Here is a 27044-nt window from a genome sequence, read left to right as displayed (position 1 = left end):
TTTGAGTCTGTGGGAATTAATGGCACAGAAAGGCCAGGACTGGGAGAAATCCCTTTGGAGCAATTCCAGTGAGGAAAGTGCTCCTACATCAGCCCCCTGTCAAGCCCAACAGCCAGTGGGTCTTCCCTGTGGCTGTCCCACCTGCCTCCACACTGCCTATGGACTGAGTGATGGCTGTGTTCTGGAAATAGACACTGAAATAAAGATGTGAAATTAGAACCAGTCCCCTACAGATGGCTCTGTCACTATGAAAGCCACCTGCTCTCAAATTAACTTGTTTATATATAAATTTAGAACACCATAATAAATTAGCACCCACTCAACAGAAAGGAGCTCTTCTGAATGGTGCTTCTCTTCCCAGTGGATAATGGGAGGGGGAAATGCTTTTTCCCTTGAAGGCATTCAGAGCAGAAATGCAATAGCAGCACAAAGACTGAAAGTGTTGTGGATGGAGTGAACACTTTCCATATGCCAGCATTTACTCTGCACAGAAAACTTGGTTGGTGATTTTGCAAATACCAACTTGGAGTAGGCACGAAGTACCTATATCAATGCCTCAGACATAAAAAATGTAAAGTCGGGTATTATATCAATAAAGCCTAAAGTTCATGCAAAAATGAAGAAAATAATAGGTCTAGAGAAAAGGGAAAAAAAAGTAATAATAATAAAAGAAAAAACATGATAAAAATGAGAAGTTTTAGCACAGAAATCAGCAAAATGGTTTGGAGCTGTTTAAGAGATTAAGGACTTTTCCTCTGAGGAAAAAATCCCCAATCAGTTAGTTCAATGTGCAGCTGAAATGAAGGAGGCAAACAAAATGTGTGGTTGCTAGGAGGATATAACATAAATCAAAAGCACTACTGTAATTGCTATACACTGTAAGAAAGTGATAAGACCTCTCTGGGTATATTATACCTAGTTTTTGTTATCATACCAAGGAAAGCTCCCATGTATTTTCAAAGAATGCAGTGCAGAGCAAAACAAAGTGAACAGCCAGGCTGCAAAATTTAAATTAACTACAGATAGAGTTTGGAAGGGAAACTGACAAACAGCAAAAGGGGCTGAGAGATGTGAGTCTGAACACTGGGTATTTTTGACCAAAAAAAATTCTGCTTGTGTCTGTCAGCCCCAAAGCTTGGATATTAAATTCCTTCCCCTTCCTGAAATCAAGGAACTGCACAAATACCTCCTTAACCATCCCTGTGTCCACCACTTCCCTGAGGGTAGAACAGAAATCCTTTCAAAGTCCTGAATGTGTTCTGGTCAAAAGTATCCTGCCTTTGTAGCTAGTCCCAACCCATCAGCAAAGATCGCAAGTGAGATCTCATTTTATACAGATTCAGAGGTGAATTTTGGACCTTGATCCTTCCAGCAGAATGAAAGGCATTTCTGAAATACCTTGGACAAAGAATTTCCTGGCACAGTTTCCAGTTGCAGGAAGGTGAAAGGACTTTCCTGCCTTCCAGGAGTAAGATGACAAAGAATGCATTAAACAGCAATAGAAGAACTTCAATAAAATATTACTTCTCTAGACATATTGGCAGATGATGGAACCCAGGCTTGGTTTAGGGGTTCTGTGGTGGAAAAGTCTCTCCTCCAACCCGTGCTTCTAAAGAAAGACTCAGCAGTCTCTTGTTGTTTGGTCTTAAGGCAGTTTATAGTAAGCTATCTAAAAGATTGTTTTCCTGGGCTACTGTGGTTTGGTTAGCAGCTCAGGCAGAGGCAGGCACACACCCTGACATCCTCTTTGTCCTCTGACTTCTTTTTTCCTCCCTGGGCTGTTGTTATCTTTTATATGGTAAATTATGTGATAATTGTTTACAGTTTTTCCCCAGTGCCTATTACCTATATTAAATGGTGCTTTTCTACTCTAAACTAATCTGTAAGCGCTAACATCACTAAAAATATGGAGGTAAGGAAAAAGAAAGAGGAAGGATAGGACTGGCTAAGAATCTCTCCATTTTAAAACCTCTGACCCCCATGTATAAAGTAAAAACTCCCCTGTATAGGTGTTAAAACCCCCCTGCACAGCACTAAAAAATTCTTCCCTTTACTTTGTGACTACTTCTACTATGATATCTAAACTATTGTGACTTCTTGTTCTTCCTGCAAAGTTGGTAAATTATTCTATGGCTCAAACTTAAAATTACAGCTGTTTCCAGCTGCTTGCTAGGGTCTCAAATGCTTCTGACTGGGGCCTGGAACCTCCAAAAATGTCTGAGGGACATTTTGAGTTCCAACAGGCAGATTCTCTCTCCCCTGCACCCCAGACGTACTCTGATAGGTTTTAGAACAATTGGATGCAAAATATGGAAGGGATGCTTCATAGGAAAGTCATGGGACACAGCTCTTAAGTTTTCTCATGTGTACAGAAGGATAAAGAATTATGCAGAGCCATCCCACCTGAATTTTGGTTCTTGACTCAGGGCACACAGGAGAGAATGCCCATACCTCTAAGTACAGTCTATGTCCCAGAGTGGTCTGCCTTAAGCAGTTCAGCTATGGCCCTCCCAAAAGAGATCAAACTGCAAGGCTGAGCTCCTGTCCAATGCTGTAACTGCCCCACTCCATCCTCAGGGCCTCGTTTCAGCTGGCCAAATTCTGCCCTGGGATGTTGGTGAGGGTCTCAGATTCAGTCAAAGAGAGAAACTGAGAGTTTCTAGCCAGGCAAAAGCCTGGGAAAGAGTTGGAGAAGAATGTAAATAATTCTTTATCTCTCTTGTTATTCACATTGTTTATAGTTAAGTTCTATCACTGTGCATCAAGCACTCTGCACCAATGCTGTGAGTTGTTTTCACTTCAGGACCAATGGAATTGGTCCTCATGGAGCTCTGTATAAAAGAGCAGTGTATTTTGAATAAACTGGAATTTTACTCTCAGCAGTCTTCTGAGTCAGTCTTCTCATTCCCATCGTGCCTCGAGAGTTGTTTCCCACCAACTTCTTTTTCTACCACTCCAAAGACCAGGGGTTGTGTCTTCATTTGTAACTCCTGTACCCACATTGCCCACCTATTTATTGATCTGTTGACCTCGTGTTTAAGTTAGTTAAATATACAGCTGTCCACTTAAAGTGCAGCAATACCGTTATAAACCACAAGATATAAATAAAAAAATGCATTACCTTGTATCTTACTGTATTAGAAATTGAAACTGCAATGAAGTCACTAGTCTATCTTCCATTAGGAATGACATGAGTGTACTGCACATGTATTTTCAGCACTGTCAGAGTCCAAGATATCCCTCTGACTACCCTAGATGTCTCAAGACCCTAGCAGAGAGCTCAGAGACCTTAGCACAAAGTCAAAAATACCTGTGGCTTCAATTTTAGCCTGTGGGAGAGGCTGCCAACTCTATATATGGAATTACAAACCAAAAGGGTTTGAGTAGTGTAATAAGTGAATTGACACAAGTTGAAAAAGTAGAATTTTAGGGTTTTAAGAATGTAATTCAAGGGTACAAGACAGAAGAATTTGGGCATGTCCCAACCTTCTTTCCTTTCTTCTTGTCCTCCATGTCTTAGTGTGATGGTGACACTTTTCTATTGGTTTAAGACAGGGACACAGTGTCCAACGTAGATGTTAGATATTGGCACATTATTATAAATAGTCTGTATGTAACTTTTGATATAAAAGGTAAACGCTGCCCGAGAGGACAGGCCAGACTGCCATGGCTTCTGAACTAGGCAGACCTCAGCAAGTCAGAGAGAAAAAATATTATAGATAAAGAGAAATAAACAACCTTGAAAACTAAACTTCTTCAATTCCAGACCTCTTCTTTGGCTACCAGGCTAAGAAAAGGAAAACTTTCACACTATTAGGGTCTCACCAACTGACCCTAACACAGCACAAGAGAGGCAATGGCCAAGCACTGACACTGCTCAGGCCAAGGCTGGAAGCTCTGAGACAGAGGCTTGTGAAGAATGTTTCATATATTGGGTGGGGAGAATTGCTTTTGGGCACATCCATCAAACTCCACCAACTATAAATTTATTGGATGAACCCAAGCACACAACTCCCTGTAACAAAGAGAACCAGGGTTTTGCATCAAGAGTAAAATGCTGTTGCTGCTAACCAAGATGCCTGTTGGAAGTGGGAGAGGATTCTATCACATGGATATGATTGAAAAGATTACTGCTAAAAATCATGCAAATGCTAGAAAAGATTCAAGAAATAGGGCAGGAGCAGGACTCAGGACCTGATAAAGTTCTAGCCAAACACAAACCAGGCTCAAGAAAAATGAAAAAGACTGTAAAATCCTGGGTAAAGTACCTTGTAGTTGGGGAAAAAATTACCACAAAATAAAAATTCACAAGCCACTCTACCTAGGATATTCTTTATCAAAATGTCAGAGAGTTCACATTTCTCTCTTAATGTAAAAATAAATAAGGATTAAATCTCAGTGTGTGTGTGTAAAGTATGATTATTATAAAAGTAATACAGTAATTTCATCAAGAATGTGCTCACACCGTGCAATGTGCTGTGTAAAAAACCAGGAGACTGTGCATCAGAAATCCCAAATTTCAGAGAGGAGACAGCACTCAGACATGGACAGACAGACAGGAGAGGAACAGGGAAAGGAATGAAGGATGGTAAGGAGCAAAAAGAGAAATAATTTGAAGGATGATAAAGGATGATAGTGAAATAGTTTTATAAATGCATAAATGGGGCTCCTCATGCAAAGGAAAAAAGTGAGTCCTTGTTTGAAGATGTATACGGGTAAATGGCTCCCACATGTACACTTCCTTCTTGTGATGATGGCTCAAACTGCTAATTAGCTGTTTTCATCGCTGTTTTTCTTTTAATTCTTGCCCACAGAGTACTACTGAAAGGCACTGAAGGATGCTAAGTCTGGACCTAGATATAATATTTTTCTGCCCAGCTTCTTCTACTGAAACTGCTTTCATTCCACTTGCCACTTGTGCTGTCACTGGAGTCATTTGTTCAGCCTCCTTTGGGTCACCCCAATCCTCACACACCTGGGGTCATTTCCACAAGAATCCTACCCCTCATAGCAATTTATGCAACATTACAAATTACTTGCTCACCCTAAAATGAGGAAAACCTGCTAAAAACTACACTTCCCTTTAATTTTCTGGTCATGAGGCATGAGTGACAGGCTGTGTTCCAAAAGGTCCATAACCCTGCAATGGCACAGCCAATCCTCACAGTAATAGCTGCTCTTCACCCTCAAAATGAACCAACCTTTCCTTGCAGAAAAAATGCCCACAAGTTCAAAGAAAGAAGCAGACCCCTGATGCTCCACCATGGTGTTGTTACCTCAGGAAGGCAGCATGGTCTAGATGGCAGTTTCTTTGCTAGAAATTTGTCTGCTGGGCTGTTTCCCAGAAGTCTTAAGCAGAATGCCATTACTTCATTATTTGTTAGTTACTCATAGCCCTTAAAATAACATTATATTGCTGTGTGGAAGAGCAGAGAGAAACTGAAAGAGGGGAAAATATTGGCTCCCTGGGCAATGGAACTACTGAAGTCTTGTCTTCTGTAGCTCATGCCAAGATTCTCTGATGTCTAACAAGGTATCAGCTCCTGCTGATGCTTCTTCCTTGGCTAGAGCATCCCTATGTCTCCTTTGTACATTGCCTCCAATAGCTCAGTGAGTAAATCTATACTGCAGGCTTTAATATGGTGGAGGCACAAAAAGAGTCTCTCTCCTTTATGAGGCCATTGATTTTCAAGAAGCTTCTCAGACCTTTCATCACATCTAGCTGATACTGGTTGGTTGAATCAAAAAAGCCACTGGAGAGAAGCAGAAGCAATTGTGCACTCACACACACATTGTGGTCATCTCATTTTCCCAGAAAAATCAGACTAGAGATTTTCTTCTCTGTACAGGCCATTGAGAAACCACTTCCAACAGAATGAAATTATTCACACGGTGTCACAGAGGAAAGTTCTCAGCACGTACTCTCTGCTAACTATGCTCAGTCCATGCAGGATCCACCAGCTCCAGGCTCTGAATTAACATGCAGACCAGCAATACAAAAACCCAGTCTTTTCTGCAGTTTCTATTCATCAGTTCAAGCAGGGATGGATGTACTTTACTTTTCTCCCCAGATGGTTGGAAGCTGCAAAGTAATTTAGCAGCCTATGTTCTTCTGAAAAATTATCATGCTTTTTCTTTCCTGGGTGACTTCTGCATCCCCTGCTGACTAGCTTAATGGTACTGAGAGTTATGGAATGATATTGTTTTTATTATGTGCCTTTTTAAATTGCATTTTGACACAGAGTCTATCCATTCATGGGTCTTTAAAGAAGAAGCTTTGCCCAAGTGCCTGCAACATCCAAGTAACAGAATGGTTACCTTGAAAAGACACTGAAAATAAGCCAAGGTACCTTTGGGACAAGAGTGCTCATTTTCAGTCCTTTCATTCTGCCATTCTCTAAAGGGGCCATGAAACTACTTACTGACTTGTGAGAGCCAGTAAAACACTTCAGAAGAAGTTTTCCTCTGGATTCTAGTCCTAGCTTGAAGCTATACAAAGGTATCAGGAAACAGTGTGATTTATGAAAGACAGTTCTCTTTACTAAGTCCTCACAAATGCTGGCATTCCCTGCCCCTTGTGCACCCAGCAACACTGGGCATGGCTGTGAGACTGGTCCCCTGAGACATAAAAAGGGAAAGGGCTACATGTCTCTGCTCATAAACTAACCAGATTCAAAAGCCATTCCTGGGCACTGGTCCTTAGATCTCTACAAATTTAAGTTTTAAACAAAATCACCTGCATGGTTTGACCCTTGACAGCCACTGCTCCTGCAAGCAACTGTTGAGTGCATTGGGAATTAACACAGGAGCTGGCTCATTGCTAAAAATCAGTTGTCATCCTTCCTGGGGAGGCTCCAAGGTTCAGCAGTGGAGATGCAGGCAGCAGGTCCCAGATGGCTTCAGTGCCTCAGAGCTGTCCCAGGCACACTGAAGCTGCTGGAGCCAGGGCAGCCCATCAGGCTCAGTGAACAGCAGTGTGCAGGCTGTTCTGCACGGGGACATCACGGGGACATCACGGGGACATCACATTCCCTCCTCCTGCTGCCTCCCTGCGAGCCCCAGGCATTGCAGGAGAGACCCCACTGAGGGAGGAGCACTGTGCTGGGGGTGCCAGGGACACTGAATTCAGCCCCACTAACAGTCCAAAGGCTTTTTCTGGAAGTTTACAGGGTACTGGAAGAGTGCTCTCCCACCAGGAATGCAGCCAGGAGAGGAACAAGTTGTGCTTCAGTGGCACAGGGCTTCCAGCCAGCTGCTGGCACCCAGATCTCAGGGTCTCACAACAGATAATTCAGTCTCCTGTTGACACAGAGCCAACAGACCTGGGCCAGAAGGGATCAGAACTCATTAAGGTGATGGCCATCATCTTGCCTAGCACACTGGAGATTTGAGGCAGGGCCATGCCACCCTGGTTCATGCCAGAACCCTCAGCTGGACCAGGTAGCAGCATCCATGCTTCTCCAGAGCACAGATGAAATCTGTTCTGCACACTCAGATGGACTTTCTCCTCTGCAGTTTATGACCAGCTGGAAAGAATCCCCTCCTGGCACAGAAAAGCCTCCCACCACAAGAAGCAGTCAGGTGTATAAGACCTCCCCTAAAATGATGTTTCAGGGCACCAAGCACAAGCACATCTCCTAAATATTTCTGAATGTTCCAAGCTGCTTCTCCCTGCCATTTCTTAGTCCAAGAACAGCACCTTGGTCTTCCCAGCCATCCACTGGCAAGAGCTGTCAAGACCAAAACACCCCCAGGGAAAGCCAGGTGGGGCTCTGCCTGCACCCTTCCAGAAAGGAGCTGCTGAGCACTGGGAATTGGGGATCCACAAGCCTTTCCCCCACCTTCTGCCACTAACCTGCACAGAGATTGTGAGCAAAGCACTTTGCATCTCTGACTCCATGATTACATATTATTTGTTGCTTATTTTGGGGCATGATGAACAGTAGGGATGTCTAGCACACATCTAAAATACAAGGTTACTGTGATTGAAACATAAACCAATTCTCTGAGGCATCTCCTCAAAAGACACTGAATTTTTACCTCTTTCTCTCCAATACCACTTTTTCCTTCAGTTCACCTCTATTCCTTTTCATTTGCCTCAGCCACAGAGGACAGAATGAGATGAAGTTTGGGAAATGTTCTGGCATTATTTAAAGATTTAGCCCTGCTGCAACAAATCCTTTCATGCTTCTGGTTGCTAATTACAAGCAAATACTCTGATAACCATGGAAATCACTTAACTATCCTTCCACCTTTCAAACACTGTGTCAAACTATGTATAAATGCACATCTTAATCCAGTTTGATCACAACCTGAAATGAATAAGCTAAGAACAGGCTCTTGCAGCTTAACACATGAAAGTCAGAAACATTTGCTTACTATTTGGGGCCCATTTCTATTTGAATTAATGAGCACAGTGCTATAAATATCTAATTTCTATGAATTTCAAATAATGCAAGAGCACATCTGTAGTTGTCAGTATTGGGGAAGAAGCATCTTTGCTTCTTTACTGCAGCAAATCAGTGACATTTCCATTTCAACTTGAGTCCCCAGTGGCTTCTTCCTGCCATCTCTGGACACTCTCTGGAGAATTTTTAGCCAGTGACCACTTCTGCTGGGAAAATCAATACAGAGCCTGGCAAAACCCCACAAACCCTAATCTGCTTAATTAACTGTGATGGAAATAGTATTCACACGAACAAGTGAAAAGAACGGAATTGAACCTATAAAAAAATTCAGCATTGCTGTTAGAAAAGACGTATTCATTGTAAGGAAGTATAATTTTGTCTGTATTAGGATTCTTGACTTTTATCTGTAGTATATTATCTTCCTGAATGCTACTATGACTGTGCTGCCTTCCACAGTGTTTTTGTTTTATCTGACAGCACATTCAGCTCCCTGATAGCAGGCTTTCCATTTTGAGTTTGAATATGCCTCTGCCACACACCTACAGCTTTCCATCACAGGCAATTAATGTATTTATTTAATTTTTGTCTTGAATTTTGTTTTGTGTAATGTTGTTTTCTCTAGACAGCTGTGGCTACATTTGTGCTAAAACTCTATTGCCAGAAATGAAGATTAGGAATGTCGAGTAATTCTGCTGAGACCAAGAGCTGAGACTGAGGATGGATGGATGGATGGATGGATGGATGGATGGATGGATGGATGATCAGAGGACATTGCCCTCCTTGCATCATCTTAGAGAAATCTTGATCTCAGTACTTGAACCACAGTCAGGGTTACTCTTGGGAGTGAATTGGGAATCAGATCCCTGAATCTGTGAAATCTTAGCTAAATGAGCTGAAGGCTTGACTATGCACATATAATCCCTTAGACATAAGCCATTGACCAAGCCTGAGACTAAATCTGAATCTAGTTGCACTTAAATCCAACTCTGAGGAGGAGTTTAGAATGCAAGGGGTTCTCTCCTGAATCTCATGACTTAAAGGCAGGGTCTTCTCAACAGTTTTGTTCAGCTCTGTTCTCTATGCAGTAAATAATCAAGTGTACCTTGCTACTGAATTTTGTACAATTAAACATTGCACAATTTTTAGTTTATATCAATAAACATATTGCTGCTTCTCTCTTATGAAGGAAGTATGTTACTCCCTATGTGAGATCTGAAGAAAAAAAAAAAAAAAAGAAGAAAATTAAGAATAATCAAAGATCTGAGAAGAGAAGGAACCAAATTCCTCATCTTGGGTTGCCTTCAGGAAGCTGCTTGGACCCAGGATCAAACCCTGGTGCCCTCAGCCCAATCTTCTGCAGTGGAAGGCTTTAAATGTTAAAGCAAAAAATGTTAACCACATTTTCAGACAGATCTTCAGTTCACATCTCCAGATTTTCTTGTCTGAGCTGTACAGCACCAGTTAATTGCCTCTGTCTGAAGTAGCCTCCTTAGCATATAAAGTTTCTCTACGTCTTTTCGCTTTTTCTTTCTACAGTGCACTGTGAAAGGAACTTTTAAATAGAATCACAGAAGTAACTGAAAACCAAGAAGGTTGCAACTTGAGCATTTTCAGATGGAAAAGAGCAGATGAAATGGATGCCATGGTAAATTAAAAAAATCTAATCAGATAATTCCACTCAATTAAAAAAAAAAAAACCAGTATATATCTTTTGGTTAGGATTTTTAAGAAGTGATATGTAGGTATCTAACTTTGCTAAATAAGTGGCCTCATTCTTCTTCTGTTGGGGGCTAAAGCCTTTCTAGAAACAGTCCTCTCACAGAGAATCTCAGGTTGGAAAAAACACCCCCTCAGATGCCAAGACAGCAATCAACGGGTGCAAATATTGGCTATTCAACCTGCCAAAGAGGCCAAGATCTGAGTTGAAAGCTGAAGAGAATAAAAAAAAAAAGGATAGCTTGACATTGGTTCTCATCTTGAAAACATGCAAACCCACCAGAAGTGCTAAACAGATCAGCACAAACTGAAATTAAACTACAGCACAGCCTAAAAAGCAAGGGACAGGCAAAAATGGAATAGTCAGGACCAACAATGTTTATTTTCCCTAAAGGAAAAAAAAAATATGTAACTTCCCCATAACACAACAAATATTATAGAAGTTAAAGAAGAGAAAGGCACAAACCAGTATGCAGCTTATTATTTCATCTAGGGTTCATTACAAAACAATTAATATGCTGCTGCCAAAAGATAAACCAAATTGCACAGAACAGTCCTGATTTTCATCCTGGCTTAAGACCTGTTCAGAGCAAGTAGAGAGAAGGAGCTTTTAAAGCAGCACAAAGGTGGACAGAGTGATAAATAATGCATGGAGAAAGCAGCCTCTACTTGCCACTGGCATGTGAGGATCTCTTGGCTTGATCCCCTGAAAAATGGGATCTCCATCACTGGGGTGCTGTGAAAGGGAAAGAGCTGAGGGGTTTTATTCAGCTGGAAATGTGTGGATGTGCCCTGGATGGTGCCCTGTGCCAAGGGGTTTTGTAATGTTCAGCAGCCACACAGAGAATAAAGGAGCCCTGCTGAAAGCAGCTGTACTGCTGTAAAAATACAGCCCTGCAACTCTTCTTTGGCCTCGAGGTTTGACTCAAATGTGACCCCACAGGAGAGAAAAAGGAGTTGGTTTCTGCAGGGAATGGCATGTCAGAGTTCAGGACCCTGTGTTCCAGCATAGTTCAGACATTTCAGTATGGTAACAGCATTAGCCAGCTGGCCCATCACTGCTCCCTGCCTGTTGCAGTATTTTCTTGGGATGCTGGAAGCTCCTGCTTGAACAGCCTTACAGCCACCCCTGTCCCCATGCTTTCCTCAATTTCCCTTGTGATATTTGGCTATACCCAAAGATAGATGTCAAAATATGCTTTAACTGCTCATATAACACACATTTTCTTCTGAAATTTTACTGTCAAGCACAGGCCATGACTGTGACCTTAAACTGGCAGCCAACTATTGCTGGCAGTCAATCCACGAGTCAAAGCCATGCTCAAGTGAAGATGATGCACACCAACAGCACAGCACTGCAGCCTCCTTGCTCTGGATCAATAAAACATGCTCCTCGTTCCTAAAGAGTGTGATTTTCCCAGTCTGATCTCTTTCTCATCTTTATTTGATGGAAGAGGCAGCTTTGTAGAAGCACTGTGCCTGGTTAGACAGCAAAACTTTTTAATGGTTTATATCACTGCTCTAAAAATCTAAAATTCACCTCGAGCCACAGCAAAGAAGGAGGATACAAGTCAGCTTACAGAAAATTAAACTTTCATGTATTCCAAAAACTTCCACTGCCCTTTTTCCTTCATGCCATGAAGGAACTGGGAAAGCAGGGATGTTACAAAGAGAAAAAAAAAAAAAATAAAGCCAAAACTTCATGATCAAAGCATTTTAAGGGGCAGCAGAGCAATTGAGTGATTAGCACAGCATGTATGAGTCCAAATGAAGAAAAACCAGGGTTTGAGTGAGGGGACCACAGAGCTCCATTCTAGAGAGGCATGTCTGCTTCCCCACCCACAAACAGTGCTGGGGAATGGAGATCCTCTGTGCAAAGGTAACAAATAACATTCAGCAAAAAATCATGGCTTAAACCCCTCAGGTCTCTACACAGCCCCCTGCTCCTGCTCTCTGCATGCAGCAAACATGGGAACAAAGCAATGAAGGGAGATTCTCAGGGAATTCTCTTCAGGGCTTTGCAAATTGAGGCTAATTAAATATTATAGGGGAGTTTTGCTCCCAGCCAAGTGAAGGATTTGTGTGTTTATAGATATCATGAGCATGTCCTGCAGAAAGCCAGCAGAACTGACCAGATGAAACAAGAGATCCCAGAAAATCCCCATTGCAGGCTTGTGACCTCACAAATAATAAACAATTAGGAGTATTCTGTATTTATCCCTCAGGAGCTCTGTGCACCTCCCAGTGCCTAAAGGGAGCCTACAGAAAATTTGTAAAGGAACATTTTACAAGGGCATGCAGTGATAGGATAAGTGGTAATGTCTTGAATCTGAAAGAGGGCACATTCAGGTTAGATATTTGAAGGAAATTCTTTACTGTGGGTGTAGTGAGGCACTGGAACAGGTTGCCTAGAGAGGTGGTAGATGGAAAAAAAGAGACCCTACAAGGAGCTCCCACCTTCCAAGTAGTGGAAGACAATTTTGGAGGGGCTACCAAATGTCATGTTTAAATACAAAAGTGAAAAGTATCTTTCAAAATTCAGTCCCTGCTGTCTCTGTATCTCAGTTCCACTGCCTCTAAAGCTGGAGTAATATTAATCTAATGTAATTCAGTCCAATCTACAGCAATCAGTAATTATCTGTAGCAAATCTCAATAGGGGCTTTGAGGAGTTAAAACATTACAGCAAAGGAGCTCACAGACATATCCTAGCTGATGACTGTCCCTTTCATAGTCCTTATCTCCTCCCTTCTGAGGATAGTGCATCTAAAACACAGTTCACTGAGTTTTGGTAGAGTTTAGAAAATTACTTTCTAATGTCTGCATGTTTCCCCTTAGGAGTTGATGTTTTCCCCAGAGATTTTACAAATTTTTCTGTCACTAGGCCATAAAGTTATGTTTTAATAGAAAATATACCTTCTTTAAAAAGCACAATTAAATTTAAAAACCCTCTAAATGCAACAAGCCAGAGCTACCCACCAGGAAAAAAAGACTAAACCAACTATATTTTCCCTGAAATAACCTTGCTGACATTTGCCTCTCTCAGAGGACTAAATATTTTATATCTTCCTTCCTAAATATTAAAGAACCAGGGTAGAACTAAATGCTAAGATTTGACAGTGCTAAGACTGTGGGTATAACAAGAGCTGTGGGCAGTACTGAGACAACCTGATTTTTCTTTTCCATCAGCCACATGCTGAATGAAGCCCACTGAGGCTGTGACAAGAGGATTGAGGGAAATGTCACCATGCTGGCATTTAACCCACCTTAAGGGAGTGGAGAATGAGCCTTGCTTTTGGACACAAATAAATACCCCATCTTTATTTCTTGGAGCAGTAAGGAGAGGGCAATGTGCTGTGCAAAAATAATACATGGTATCAAGAGAAAGCAGTGTATTTTTCAACAACAGAGATCATTATTAATTAACTTTACTTAAAGCAAAATCTACAACATAAGGCATGGCCTGAGTAACAAGTGACTAGCTAATGTTTATCAGGGTTCCCAAAGGAACCAGCAGCCAAAGATTTGATATCATGCTCACAATTTTTGGCAAAGCATGGTTTAACCTTGCCTGCTTTATCTACATCTGCCTGCTGCTCCACACAGAGATTCATAAACCTTCTGTGCACAGATATCAGCCTTTTTTAAATCTTATTTGCCTATTTCAAGAGAACTGGTATCTTCAAATGCACGTAAGCATCTTTTCTGTTGGTCCAAACGTGCTGCCTCCCAGGATTCAAGACTGAAATGCAGACATCAATCTAAGTCTGCTGCCACAATTACCCTGATCAGAATAAACAAAGCTTTTCTGAAACCTGAATTTTAGGAAAACAGACCCAGTGTTTTTTCCCCAAGCTCTGACTGCTGTGCCTTGTGTTTTTATAGATAAATCACTCTCATCTTTGCCGATTACACTCTGGTTTTCAGCCATCCATCTGGACACACAAGAAATGCCCTGGCTCTTGGGAAATGGCAGGCAAGGATTTAATGCCATCATTCTACCCACACTGACAACTAGTAACGCTGTAGACGAGGCTGATGCTACAAGAGGGATGCAATTTGAGATTAGGATGTCTACATTGGGGTGTTTATATGAGTACCAGGTGTCTAAACTCCTATTAGAGCCAACAGGGATCTAGTCAAAGGAAATCAATGGAATACAAGCAGCAAGTCAGGGAGCAGCCAGCCCACAGCAGCCTTGCAGGGAGTTTCATCACTCCCTAGACACCACTATGTCCCACTGACTATAATGGGAGCTCAGGTATTGCCTGTCCAATTCCACTGACTAAATGAAGATATCTAGCATCATTTGAGACATCCCAGCATATCCAAGACAAACTGTTGGTGCAACAGACACAACTCAGGATCTGTGGGACGTTCATGTCCCCGTGTGACTAGTGGAGAAAAATCCTGCTCCTAAGTTACATGTGAGCAGAAATTAATGTCTAAATATAGGTATAGATACCTAAGTACAGGTGCTGTAATACTAAACTGAATTCTGCCCTTTAAGGATCACCTTACATTACTTTTCCAATTAGTGCAGAGAGGGAATTTTAGTCTGAGGACTCATTCAAGTCCCTTGCAGCACTTGGGCATTTTTTCACCTCTGCAACAACACCAGCTATAAACATTTTATTTTATTTTCCTTTTTGTTTGTTTGTTTGTTTGTTTGTTGGTTGGTTTTATTAAATGAAATGAATAAATTTCATTTTTAATGTTGTAGAGGTGCTTAGGAGTGCTGTTACACCACAAAGAGAGACAGAGCCAAAATGTGAAGATTTGCTCATATTTGCACATCAGAAGGGGAGTGCCCCTCCAGTGATTGTCCAGTATACCCTTCATCAAAAAATATCTCTTTTTTGGCAAACACCATCACCTGGACTCCATGGTGCTGTTGACAAGATCAGGCATGCTGGCTTTCAAATGACACATGGGACAGAAGATGCCTTTTCTACCACACAATATAAACATATCCCTTTGTTCTGGTAATATAAACATATACCTTTTCTCTGATAACATCTATATTTTATTACTTTACTGCAGTATTTGGGTGCATCTGTGCATTTCAGCCTCTGCAAAGTACAGCTGCTTCTCAGGTTAATACAGTCAGTGTTCATATGAATGTTTTTAAATTGCTAAGATTGGAAACAACAATGGTAGGACCACAGTGAGGTTTGCTCTCTTTTCCTAACTCTTTTTAATTTCTATTTTCAAAGCATGAGAGTAGAAAAATTACAACTTCCATGGAATAAAATATTGATGATATAATGATGTCCATATCAAAATCCAAATCTAGCAAATGCTAACAAGGAAATATGAAATGATCTTTCAAGAAAGAACAAGTAATTTATGGTAATGTCTCTACAAACTATAATTTAAAGTGTTGCAGACCTCATTTTTGTACAATCACTAAAACTTTAAGCAGCAGGAACTATCATTCTTCATTACTGATTCTTCAATAAACTTTATGTTTTACACTGGAAAAGCTTTAGAGGCAATTCTTCCATCAGCACACAGGAGATTTAGGGATGTTGCTTTTGCTGGCATTACTGGAAGTTAGACATGGATATATTTCCTGTTCTTAAAGAAAACCAGGACAATCTCCCTCTTTTTCAATTAGTCCATATAAGCTGCTAATCAGAATTTCCCTGGTGAAAAATAGATGTTGTAAAATAGAATGAAGCTATAGCAGGAAAGAATGTGAGGAAATTTAACTGTTGGAGGTCCCTGCTGTCAAAGATAGTTTTAGCATTTTGATCATAATGCTGTGAGGGTGCACAGCATTGATCACCTTCCATTAAAATCATGAAAAAGCACCCAACAAAAAATTCCTGCCATAACCAAAGAGTTTTAGGGTTCATAAACAACTTCTTCCCTCCCTTCTTCCTTGGCTAATACCTTCATCACTTCCACTGTGATCATGCATGGCTAGAAATTCTCAATGCAGCTTCTGAATGGCAGCTTGAACTACCTTCCTAAGAGCCACCACTGCCTTTTCTGTGGCCCATTAAAGACATTTGTGTTTTAGTCCAAATCAGCCCTTTAGTGCCCCTGAGCTGGACAAACCAGCAAGGCAGTTTATTTTTTTTGTGTTATAAATGCCCTGTACAACCAAAAATATACACAGATTAACAACAAAAACAAAACAAACAAACAAAAAAATCCCAAATTTCCCTTATCAGTTAATGTAAAGGAAAACCAACTGGTTTTATTCACCAAAAATAAATTGACTACTTTGTAAAATGGAGTACTCAGTGCCCTCCCCTGCCATAAAAAAAAAAGAACACCCAAAAGAGTAGGAGAGAGCAGGCATAGTTAGGAAGCAGGAATGAGTCCTAAATGAGGGAGTGAAAGACACAGACAGGGCACAGATATGTTCTGTAATATTGCTTCAGCCTTTGGGAATTCTAACAATATCAAGACAACTCAGGTGATTAAATTTGGAACAAGTCAGAAAATGTGAAGGTACAGAGCATGCAGAGATCAGGACCTGGGAAATAGAAGGATAATCCTGAGCTGCTGGAGGAGAGATCTCTAACAGCAAAGAGTGGCTAAAACTGGAGTAAATTACTGAAAAACTTCAGTGGCCTCTGCTGGCAGATTAACAGATGAGAGGACTGGCAGGGAGGCAGCCCAGGGTGCCAGGGAAATGTGTTTCACTGCTGCTCCCAGAGCTCCCTGGCTGTTCCCCAGGGTAAGGGCAACCCCAGGACCCTCAGTGAGCTCACACACAGATAGCACAGAGAATAGAAAGGGAAGAATAAAGCCCTAAGCTTGAGGGATGACCCTAAAGCAGTGAACAAATTTTAAACCTAAGTTCTTTGATGTAGGAAGCAGTATTCTGCTCTCTGGCTGGAGAGCCTCTCGTTCAATTGAATGCCAACATGCAACCAGCATTCCTATAGAGTGCTGCAATGGAAATGACAGTGATGTTAGTCCCTGCTGCTGGCCCTTTCCTGGACTTGTACCTATGAAAAACTCTCTGATCCCCCACTCAGGAGAAGTAGTTAAAGCAGTGGCAAAGGCTCTGCGTGAGGTCATTATCTAGCAAAATCAGACTTGAATATAAAACTGCACTAAAACTCTGCAAACACTAGGAAGGTTTGGATGCTAAGGGAAAGTCCAAGAAAAGACAAAAGCCTAGAAGCATAAGCTAATGCATAAAAAAAGAAATTGCATGGTGTTTCTTCTGTCCTGAGTAAATTATGAGCAGCACACGTCTGTCTGTCATAATTTCAGCCTCTTCCTAGCATTCCAATTTTGGATGCCACCTGCAAATAAGAAAATTAGCTAATTTCAAAATGTTGATGTCCTATCCTTTTTCAATTTGCCAGCAGAGCTGAGAGGGGCCCAGTGCCCACCATCTTTGCCAGACCCCAAGCTTCTCCCTGGAGCTCTCACAAAGGACAAGCCCTGGCTTTGCTGCAGTGTATTTTATCCTGCCTAGTTGAAAACATGACACCAAGGAGAGCTGTACATGCTCTCTTTTCAAATTACCCAAGGTTTTATCTTTTTAACAGCCTTCCTTTCAAGTGAACTTAAAAATTCATGTGGTCCCTGCTTATCCTCCATGTACTCCACACTTGCAACACATCTCAGTCTTTTGGGTACTCTTCCCTCTAAGGTTAGTTTTTGGAGAAAGATTTGGATGAAATGGACCAGGGCCTGTGCAAACAACTACATCTCTGTCTCTCCTCTTCCTTTTCTCCTTCATTCCAAGGAATGAATAATATCAAAATTTGTTAGATTCTCAGATGCTAAGCAGAGTAACAAGGCCAAAAATTAAGATGGGAACCCCACTTAGTGGATTACTGAGTTATCCTCCTCCACCATATTGCTCAGAGACCATGCAAGGGAAACTCATCATTATTTTCACTAAAATACTAAAGCATGGGCAGAACCTTTGTCCCAGTCTCAGTGAGGTGGAACTACTGCTGACTTTTGTGAGTTCACGTCAGATCACCAAGACCATGCCTACACAGGCAGGTTAAAAGCAATTTAGAGAATTTTTTCTTGATGGCAGCAGTGTCTGGCCTTGAAAATCAGCTACCACCGATGATAATGCAGCAATGTGAAAATGTAAACCCTAAACCACAGAGGCATCATCCCAATGTAACTCAGGGCTTAATGCAGGAATCAAGACATTTCCCTCAAGTGTTTTAGCCAAACTTTATTAATGTAAATGCCATGAAATGCAAATCATCCTTGACTATACCTAAATAAATACATCATAAATCAGTGCTACCTGATTATCAAACTATCACTGATTAAAAAAAAAAAAAGAAAAGAAAATCCCAATATGTCAATCTGCTTATTTTAAAACCAGCGTAAAACTCCCCAGTATAATGCAAAGATCATAAACATCAAATTCTTTAGACAAGGCATGGGCAATCATGAAAATTAAGAATTATCATGAAAATAAAGAAAAGCACTAAATAAATAAATGAGTGAAACCAAATCACTTTTCTAGGTTTACTTAATAGTGCTTATATAGAAATAAGCCAAATGCATTCTATTGAGCAAGAAATTGAGTCTGAAGATAATAACTTTTTTTTTTTTTCTTCTGTAGCCTAGAGGTCCTTTGTACTCCCATTGAAATCCTGGCCTCAAGTAATCCATACAGTATTCACAGCATGATATTATATCTATTTTGTTGGGAAGCACAATAATCAAAATGCTAAAATAAATCTTCTTCCTATTATTTGATTTAAGCATTGAAGTATTGAAGGGGCTAAGCTAATTTATTTTGATTATCAGCGCATTAGTCTTGGTATTATAAATTAACCCCACAATTTTGACAGACCTTCCAGCTACCTAATGTCAGAAAATCTGAATTTGGTTAAGCACATATCGTGTTAAGATTTATTTTGGAAATTTCAATTAATCAGTTCTGGTCTTTAAAAAGTTAATATAAAGTGGTTTGCTGTTAAATGACATTGGCACTCACACATTTGCTCTGTCCTACACCAGTTAAAAAGCCATTGTAGATCCCCAGTTATAGTGCACAGAGCTCTGGCTGCATTTTTAAAGCACCAACTGTTAGTTAATTTTGTTAGCATAAACACCCAATAAAACTTTATGGTGTGTTCAACTCTCATTAAAGATGAAAAACAGCAGCAGAGCAGCACCCACAAACAACCAGGGATGGTTCTGATGCCCAGAAGTCATTCAGATTCAGGGCTCAGGGCTTCCTGTGCCTGAGGACACTGCAGGGACACAGAGCACGAAATCCCAGCACTGCTGGAAACCCCTGGAGCTCCACACAGCTCTTCCACAAGGCTCCAGGCAAATATTTAATGGGGGAGGAACAGTCTTTTCCAGCCCCTAAAATAATAGCCGTTGTAAGCAAAGTACACCCTTGCTGGTGCACATTTGCTCAAGGCTACAAAAACTACAGCTCCTTTTGCTGTCCATCACCCAAAATATCCCAGACAGGATTGTTCCATCAGCACCAGGGCTAGAGGAGCCTGCTGTTCCTCAGGGTGCATCCTGTGCTTGGATTTCCTCTGGTCAGGGAAAGCACAACCCCTGTTTTCTGATCATTCAGGACATTTACAGTGTCAGCCTGGTTATCTCCCTTTGTCTTCCCATCCTTCAAAGGGATGTTTGAGCCTTCCACTGAAATTTCTGGTCCTGACCCACCATCATTCTTCTTGCCAAATTCCCTGTTAAGGGGACCTTTATGAGACAGCTGACACTCAGACAGTTGCAGGAAGTGCTCTAAGGAATATGGCTGGAATTAACTGCCAAAAGCCATCAGGTTTACAGGTAGAATTATAGAGAAAGCAGGTTTCACTCTCTGAAATAATAGGAAGATCAAATCAAGAAGTTCCCACAGCTGCTACTCCTAAAATCCTCAAGGCTGCATTGCTTAAGGCAGTAAAATTTCCAAAATCATCTTTCCATTTACATCAGCAGAAGCAGAACTTCTCTCACTAAATTCAGCACCTGTACCAGATAGTGTCCACTGAAAATTACAGTTTACAAGAAAGTCGGAGAATGTAATAAAAACCACTTTTAAATATTTTGTCTTAAGTTCCTTGGCACAACTTCTTGATTTAGAGTTCAGCACTAGAAGTTTTGATGGGTCTTGCCTCTGCAGCATTGTGAAAGCTCCTCCCAAAGGATGTAGAAGATAGAGTATCTTCACAAATTGGTACAGGGGAAAGAGCTAAATCAACACTACAGAGCTCCACTGCTTGTACAAAATGAAACCTTGTTCCTTAAGGAGTCAAACTAATATCTGGATTCCTAATGGAGAGAGGACCCAGCTGTACAGTTTTCTCTCCTTTCTTTGCCCACAGGCTTTTCCTGCTGACACCTGCCCTGGGCAAGGGATATCATGCTTCATAGAGAGGGATATGCTGGTGAGATATGGGAAGCACCTGCTGATGAGCTTGCTGGCTTTTAAATGGACAATGATTAGTATTTCCTTATTTTCTGTGGCAGAAAAGTTCAACTTTAGTCTATCATCTCTACCTAATCTGAAATCTTTTGGTGGTTTACTCCTGATACTTCACTGCCTGCAAAAACAGAATAATTCTCTCCTTTTCCCAGGTTTTTACTTCTTATTGTCAACTTAAACCAAAAATACACTGAAGGCTAAGTCATTTCTGTCTGTGTGGGGTCACAGCATCCAGCAGGTTGGGACATTGATCTTGTCTGTTTCTCTCATGCAATGCTGTATTAGACCACTCTGAAAGGTTGATGCTTTGAGATGGAAGTGTCATTTCCAAGGGACTGCCCTCTGAGTAAGGCTGGATTTTGGAGATAGCTGACTGATCATGTTTTAAAGCCCTGGCAGTCCTACTTTAATACTTATTAGGTGTGGAAGTCAACCTTGCATTCCCAGTAGAGCATTAAAATTAGGAAACTCAAAAATACACTGCTTAGCTGTGCCCAAGCAAGGTAACTTTGCACTCACAGTAAAACACAATGTACAAGTAAAGCTGAACTTGTTTCCACTTCAGCAATAACACAGAGGAGCCAGCACAGCTTCCTTATCTTAAATTTCTGCATCTCAGAGTCCTAGAAGTGCTGTGCCTCTCTTGCTTCCATAACTTTGGAGGTATTGAATCTCTCTGCAATTAAACCAACATAAATAACCAGCAATTCAATTGAAATCAGTGGAATTCATGTGAGGGGAATAGTTCATTCAAAAGAGAAGGTAATTAGATTTACCCAGTGTGGATGCAATAATCTCTTATTAATCGTTTAAGGAATAAACTATAAAAATAAATTCCCTCATAATCCGTTAAAGGGACATTATGGACCTCTTGCCCACAGCTGTACAATTGTTGCCCTGTCCCTGTAGATCAGGGCAGCCAGGACAGTCTACATCAGCACTTTGTTTTTCTCATGGGTTAAATTTGTTCTTTTCAAGACAATGAGCAAGAGCAACCAGGGGTACAATCACAACTGCATTTTCAGCCCAGCTTAATTGAGTGTTCTTTCCTTTAACAAACACTTTACATTACTGCATTGAGTTGTTTTCATACCCACATTCTTACATACCAATGCTGCTAATTAGAACAATTGCTTTTCCTTTAAAAGGAAAGAAAAAATTAATTTGTCCAAATGATTTGCTGTTATTCTTGAGCATTCATTATTGCTGATTAAAAGTGAGGTTACAGTTATTCAGGTGGATATTCTAACTTTGTTCCACCAAGCTTTTTTAATGCTTACATAATTAAAGCTGAGAGAGGAAAGGTGGCTTTTAGTATTTGCTACATTCCAAAATGTGACATGTGTTGACACCAACAAAATCCATGATGGAAACAAAACCCATTTGCTCAGGTTTAATGCAGATTTTTTTCATCTTACCATATAGGGACTCTCATCACTGCTGTTGAGGCAGGAAAACACTTGTTTCCCACCCACACATCAGGATTGGAATGAGGAAGAGGTTAAAGCCTGGCTGCACAAAATAAAGATATAAATGCCTAATAAACACATCATCAACCCTCCAAAAGCATAATCAGGTTGGCTATTTGTCAGTGGTGTCATAAGCTGCATGTGAGGATTTCAAAGGAGCTGGACTGACATCTCATATGACAACAGGAATCAGGTTTGGGTGACCTGATCCAGAAGGCATGCACAGACCATACCCAAGACTGAGCTCCACACAAAACAGCTAAAACATCAAAACATCTGCAATTGTTCAAAAATACACTCAGGGAGAAGTCAGAAGAGGCTGAATAGAAGCAGGGTTGTGCCAAACAACGTGTCCTAATGTACTGCTGATGCTGCTGTACAGAGCTGGGGTTGAGACTGTGCCCTCCAAATTGTGCATGTCAGCCAATGGTGTGGCTAAAGGCATTTTCATCCAAAATAAAGAGAAAGTGCATCCCACTGTTCCCAGGAGACACTGTGAGTTTCCATCTTACCCACTCCAAGGAACAGCCCTGAACTCTGCTCTGTCCCTTCCCCAAAAGGAGAGATGGGAGGGCTCCTGCTGTGGAGCAGCCTGTCTCCTGATGGGTACAACAGTCTCCAGAAGGATGGAAGCTGGTGGGTCTCTGAATCCTCAGCAACACTTAAAAGGACACCAGATTCACAAATCCTGCTCCATGGGACACCTCCTTTCTCACTGGCTGAAGATGGGGATGGTTCTTGGATGAAGGACCCCAAGTATAGTTTCTATAGTTTCTAAAGAAAATACCCCAAAGTATTTCTATAGATTTTCTTCCCTGAAGACAGATGAATTTGGGAGGCCCAATATGAAACCAAGTGCCTTCTCACAGTGTCTTCCTTGGTATTAATTTAAGAAAAGAAGCTAAATTCAAGACACAATTTCTGTGTCATGTATTGGCTGGTGTGAGGCTTTGGGCTGCTGAATAAAAGCCAAAAGCCAGGAGCTGCAACATGTAGTGTTGAAAAAGCCTGAATCCCCATATGGACTTAGCTCTCATTAATTGCTTCAAGAATTCTGTCAAAATGTGGCAGCTTGGAACTGACCCCCAGATTCTTCTGGCAGGATGTGGGTGACTTTGCAGTGAAGTGCACTTCCTAAAGCAGAGTTTGAAGCCTGCTCCCAGCCCACACAAGAGAGGTGGGTGGGTTTTGTACAGACTTGGGCTGCTCAGCACCCCTACCACCCCAACACGCCAGAAATCTTCCTGTGACATAGCTTTTCATTACAGCATTGGGGTGAATCCTCTTGCTTTCCTCCCACAAATTATCCTAGGGAAGGCAAAGGGATTAGTCACAGGCAGGAAAAAAGAGCATTAGAAGCTGTATGTACACAAACTATTTCTCAAAAATAGTTCTCTCTAGACAATAAATCAGTCTTTCAATAGCACTCACAAGTGTCTTAGAGCTTCTAGCTCTTGGTTAGAAACAGCTAAAAAACATTACATAGAAATGTTAAAAATATATACACCTTTTAGTGGGCATGCATTACTAGAGTTTGGGATTACAATCAAGCCTATCTACTTAAGGGCTTTAATTGTATCCCTCCTTTGAAATGCTGCCTCTCTTGCTCACCACAACTGAGCACAGCTGTAAATCTTGCAAAAGAAATGTGAAGTCTAAGTGCCCATTGCCTAGCAAGAGGGAAGCTCAGGAGAAGCCAGGAAGAAGAGTGACTTTACCTCACTGAGTTGGCATTTCAGTTGACACAACATAACAACTTTTTTGAGGGAGGAAAAAGCCCCCTAAAATGTTGTTTCATCAGCTGAGACAACAAAGTGATTTATGACAAATTATTTGCTCAACACACTCCCCTTGGGAAGACCTCAACTTTCACCCATGGCTACTTCTCTGCCTCCATAGACTTCCAGTTCTTCTGGAAGTTCCTTCTGTGCTCTTTCCTTCCTCCCATTCCCTCCCAGTCTTTGCACAGCCTGTGATGGGTAAAGGACAGATGCTCTTGTAGCAACAGCCATGTGCTGACTGAGGTGCTGGGACAGGGTGGGACAGATTTCTCCCTGCTTCTTCCTTTACTCAGGTATTAAATAATCCTTCTGTATTAAACAATTGATTTCCATGCTACTTGTAGCAAGCTGACACAACATTACTCTTATTTTGTCAATTTTGGTTAAAATTAGCTTCAAGTTCAAAAGTTAGAAAATTAGGAGTCAGATAAATCATGTTTGTGGTTCTGTTGTTTTATTTTTCATTGAAGTTTTGTTTGTTTGTTTGTTCAGAAAAAAAAACCCAAACAAATGAAGCACAGATCTTAAACATCTTACCAGCATTTCTAATTTCTATGCTTTAGAAGTCAGAGTCATGAAAAACTTGGCTATTCTGCTCTCTGCCTACTCCATCAGAGACCTCTTACTGATCAGTTACTTGATTTTTCAGCCCCATTTGATAAACTCTCATTTTTATACTCTGCAAGGTTTCCTTGAAACTAAATCAGTCATGCATGGAGCTTTCTGTGTTTTAATTAAATCCTGAAATCATCAATCATTTCAATCTTATGACTTGAAAAAAAAGATGTATTTATTTCCAATGGAAAAATATCCAGATCCTACAGCATTTGAAAATGAGATAAAAATACCTTTAAGGCAAATAAAAATGTATCAATTATCACGTTCTAATAATATACATAGTTGAGCCCCATCTCTTTCTTCTGCATTAAAGTATTAGGTCAGCAGCTTGATATAATAAATTATTACTGATATGCAATAACCTTAGCTGTTTGACCCAAAACTCAAAGAAAAACAGAAAGTACAAAGGAAGGAGGCCCAACATGGAAATTACAGGCAAGATCCAGAGAACATTTAATTTAGGGCCCTTGAATTATGCAAAAAGCTTAGGTACGGGTTCAAGTTCAAATATATGATTAGTCATGGAGCTAAGTAAATAATTTCAGCAGACTCATCTAATTTGTTTGCTTACTCCCACAGCCCTTATCATGCTGCATCTTTTAATATTCACATCGCCTAATGATTAGTGTGTTTAAAACTAAAAATACTATATGAAAAAAGGAGGAACAACTGTATTCATTTCATAGTAGGGAAGGTATGAAGTAAACCTGTGTGTCTAAGAGTTTGTAGGGTCAGGTCTAAACTAACTACACATGAAGTATACAGCCAGGTGAGCAGCAGCACCAGCATCTCAAACAGCACCACAACACCAAGTCTAGAGGATGGAACAGGAAACCAGTATTAAGAAATAAATTCTTTCTAAAGAAAGAGAAGTTAGCACAGAATAATATGTGGTGAAATGTAAATTTTGCACTTCTCTAAGGTGCCTCCCATTAGGTATTATAGAATCAATTCTCTCTGCCAAATATCAGCCCCTAAAAGCACATGAAATCTTGGGGATGGTGGTGTGTCCACCATAACAGAGAAACATAAACACAGAGAAACACTTCAAAGAGTTGCAGAAGAACAACATCAACAGAAATGTCTGTAAGAGGGCACATGCATCTGACTTCACAGCACTGATACTCTGCAACATAAAGTAGTTGTGTAGATGTAAGGGCTATGTTCATCACTACCTAAAAAATATTAATACAAATTTGACCTGGATCAGGTACGAGCACTCAGAATTTCTCCTGAATTCAGCAGAGTGCACAATAACCTGTTTTATCTCAGCTATTTCTTTTTAATGCTGGCTATGCAAACACACTGTGCTTTAAGAAGTTAAAGCAGCGGCTAAAGCTGTACCTGGTCCCACATTTCACTCCACAAACCCTTACCTTCAAAGCATTTTATCCCGTTTGGAGCAGGTGCAAGAGTTCCGACCCTTCCAGCACTGGATGCTGAGAGGCCGCAGCACCCTGAGCGCCCGGTCCCGCACCCGCCCGGCTCTCAGCCCGGAGGGACGGAGCCATCCCGAGCCATCCCTGCCCCGGCACCCTGCGGGCGGCGGCGGGAGCTGGGCAGAGATGCTCAACTTCGCCCAGCGATGGGGAGCGCAGGGATGCTTCCCGGGGCCGGGGGGACACGCTCTCGGCTGTGGGTTTGGGGACCGGCAGCCGAGGACGGCGACGGGGCAGCCCAGCGAGCCCCGCCGCCCGCGGTGCGGAGCCGCTCTTACCTTGGAGCCCTTGCCCGAGCAGCGGACGTGGTTGCTCACCCCGGCGGTCTGGTTCATGCTGCGGCCGGCGGGCGGGATGCGAAGTTGGGCTTCGGGCACGACTCCCCGAGGAGCGGCCGAGGGGGGACGGCAGCAGGCAGGGCAGGACGGGCTGTGCCCGCACCGGGATTGGCACCCGCACCGGGACTGTCACCCCGAACCGGGACTGTCACCTCGCACCGGGACTGTCACCCCGCACCGGGATTGCCACCCGCACCGGGACTGTCACCCGCACCGGGATTGGCACCCCGCACCGGGATTGGCACCCCGCACCGGGACTGACACCCGCACCGGGACTGTCACCCCGCACCGCGACTCTGCCCCCGTCCGCCGGGGTCTGCGCGCTGCCGGCGCTCCCGGCTCGCCGGCTCCAAAACAAAACCCGAAACACCCGCCCCGGCCCCGGCCCCGCTCTCCTCCCCCGCCCTCCGAGGCAGAGGCGAGGCGAGCCCGGCTCTGCCCGCCCCCCGCCCTCCGCGGCTCCGCGGCAGCGGGGAGGGCTCGCCCGGCCGCGCTCGGCTCCGCTCCGCGCCCGCGGGACGCTCCCAGCCCGGCATCCCGGGCCTCGCCCCCGGCACCGCGCACTCCTCCGGCATCGCTTTGCTGAATCCTCCACCCGCGGCGTGGGCAGTGGGAAATCGCGGTAAAGATGCCGCGGGTTCCCGCAGAGATGGGGTTTGACCCGCTGGTGCTCCGGGGAGCGAGTCCTGCTCTTTACAGGGAAAGAGATGCTGGGCAGATGTTTCCTTAGGACCAAGATGAAGGATTTGGGTCCCACTTTTTTGAGTGATTCCTGTTCCAGGTGTGCTAGATTTCACGGTTTGGGGTTTTTTGCTGTTTTTTGTTTTGGTGAAATAAGAGCTGCACAAGCAGGTCTGTTTGCTGGTAAAAAT

General features: G+C 42.2%; 1 protein-coding gene across 1 annotated transcript in view; it reads right to left on the bottom strand.

The window, feature by feature from the left end:
• Positions 1-26566, bottom strand: part of DPP6 (dipeptidyl peptidase like 6) — a 548806-nt gene extending 522240 nt beyond the window's left edge. The window contains exon 1 of the mRNA XM_031503790.3: positions 26113-26566. Within this exon, the coding sequence (XP_031359650.1) occupies positions 26113-26169 (57 nt within the window). The 5' untranslated portion in view covers positions 26170-26566. The remainder of the gene's footprint in view (positions 1-26112) is intronic.
• Positions 26567-27044: the final 478 nt, after the last annotated feature.

The sequence above is a fragment of the Lonchura striata genome, chromosome 2 (assembly GCF_050655825.1).
Source record: "Lonchura striata isolate lonStrDom1 chromosome 2, ASM5065582v1, whole genome shotgun sequence".
In the NCBI taxonomy this organism is placed as follows: domain Eukaryota; kingdom Metazoa; phylum Chordata; class Aves; order Passeriformes; family Estrildidae; genus Lonchura; species Lonchura striata.
This window is presented reverse-complemented; position numbering and strand designations above follow the sequence as displayed.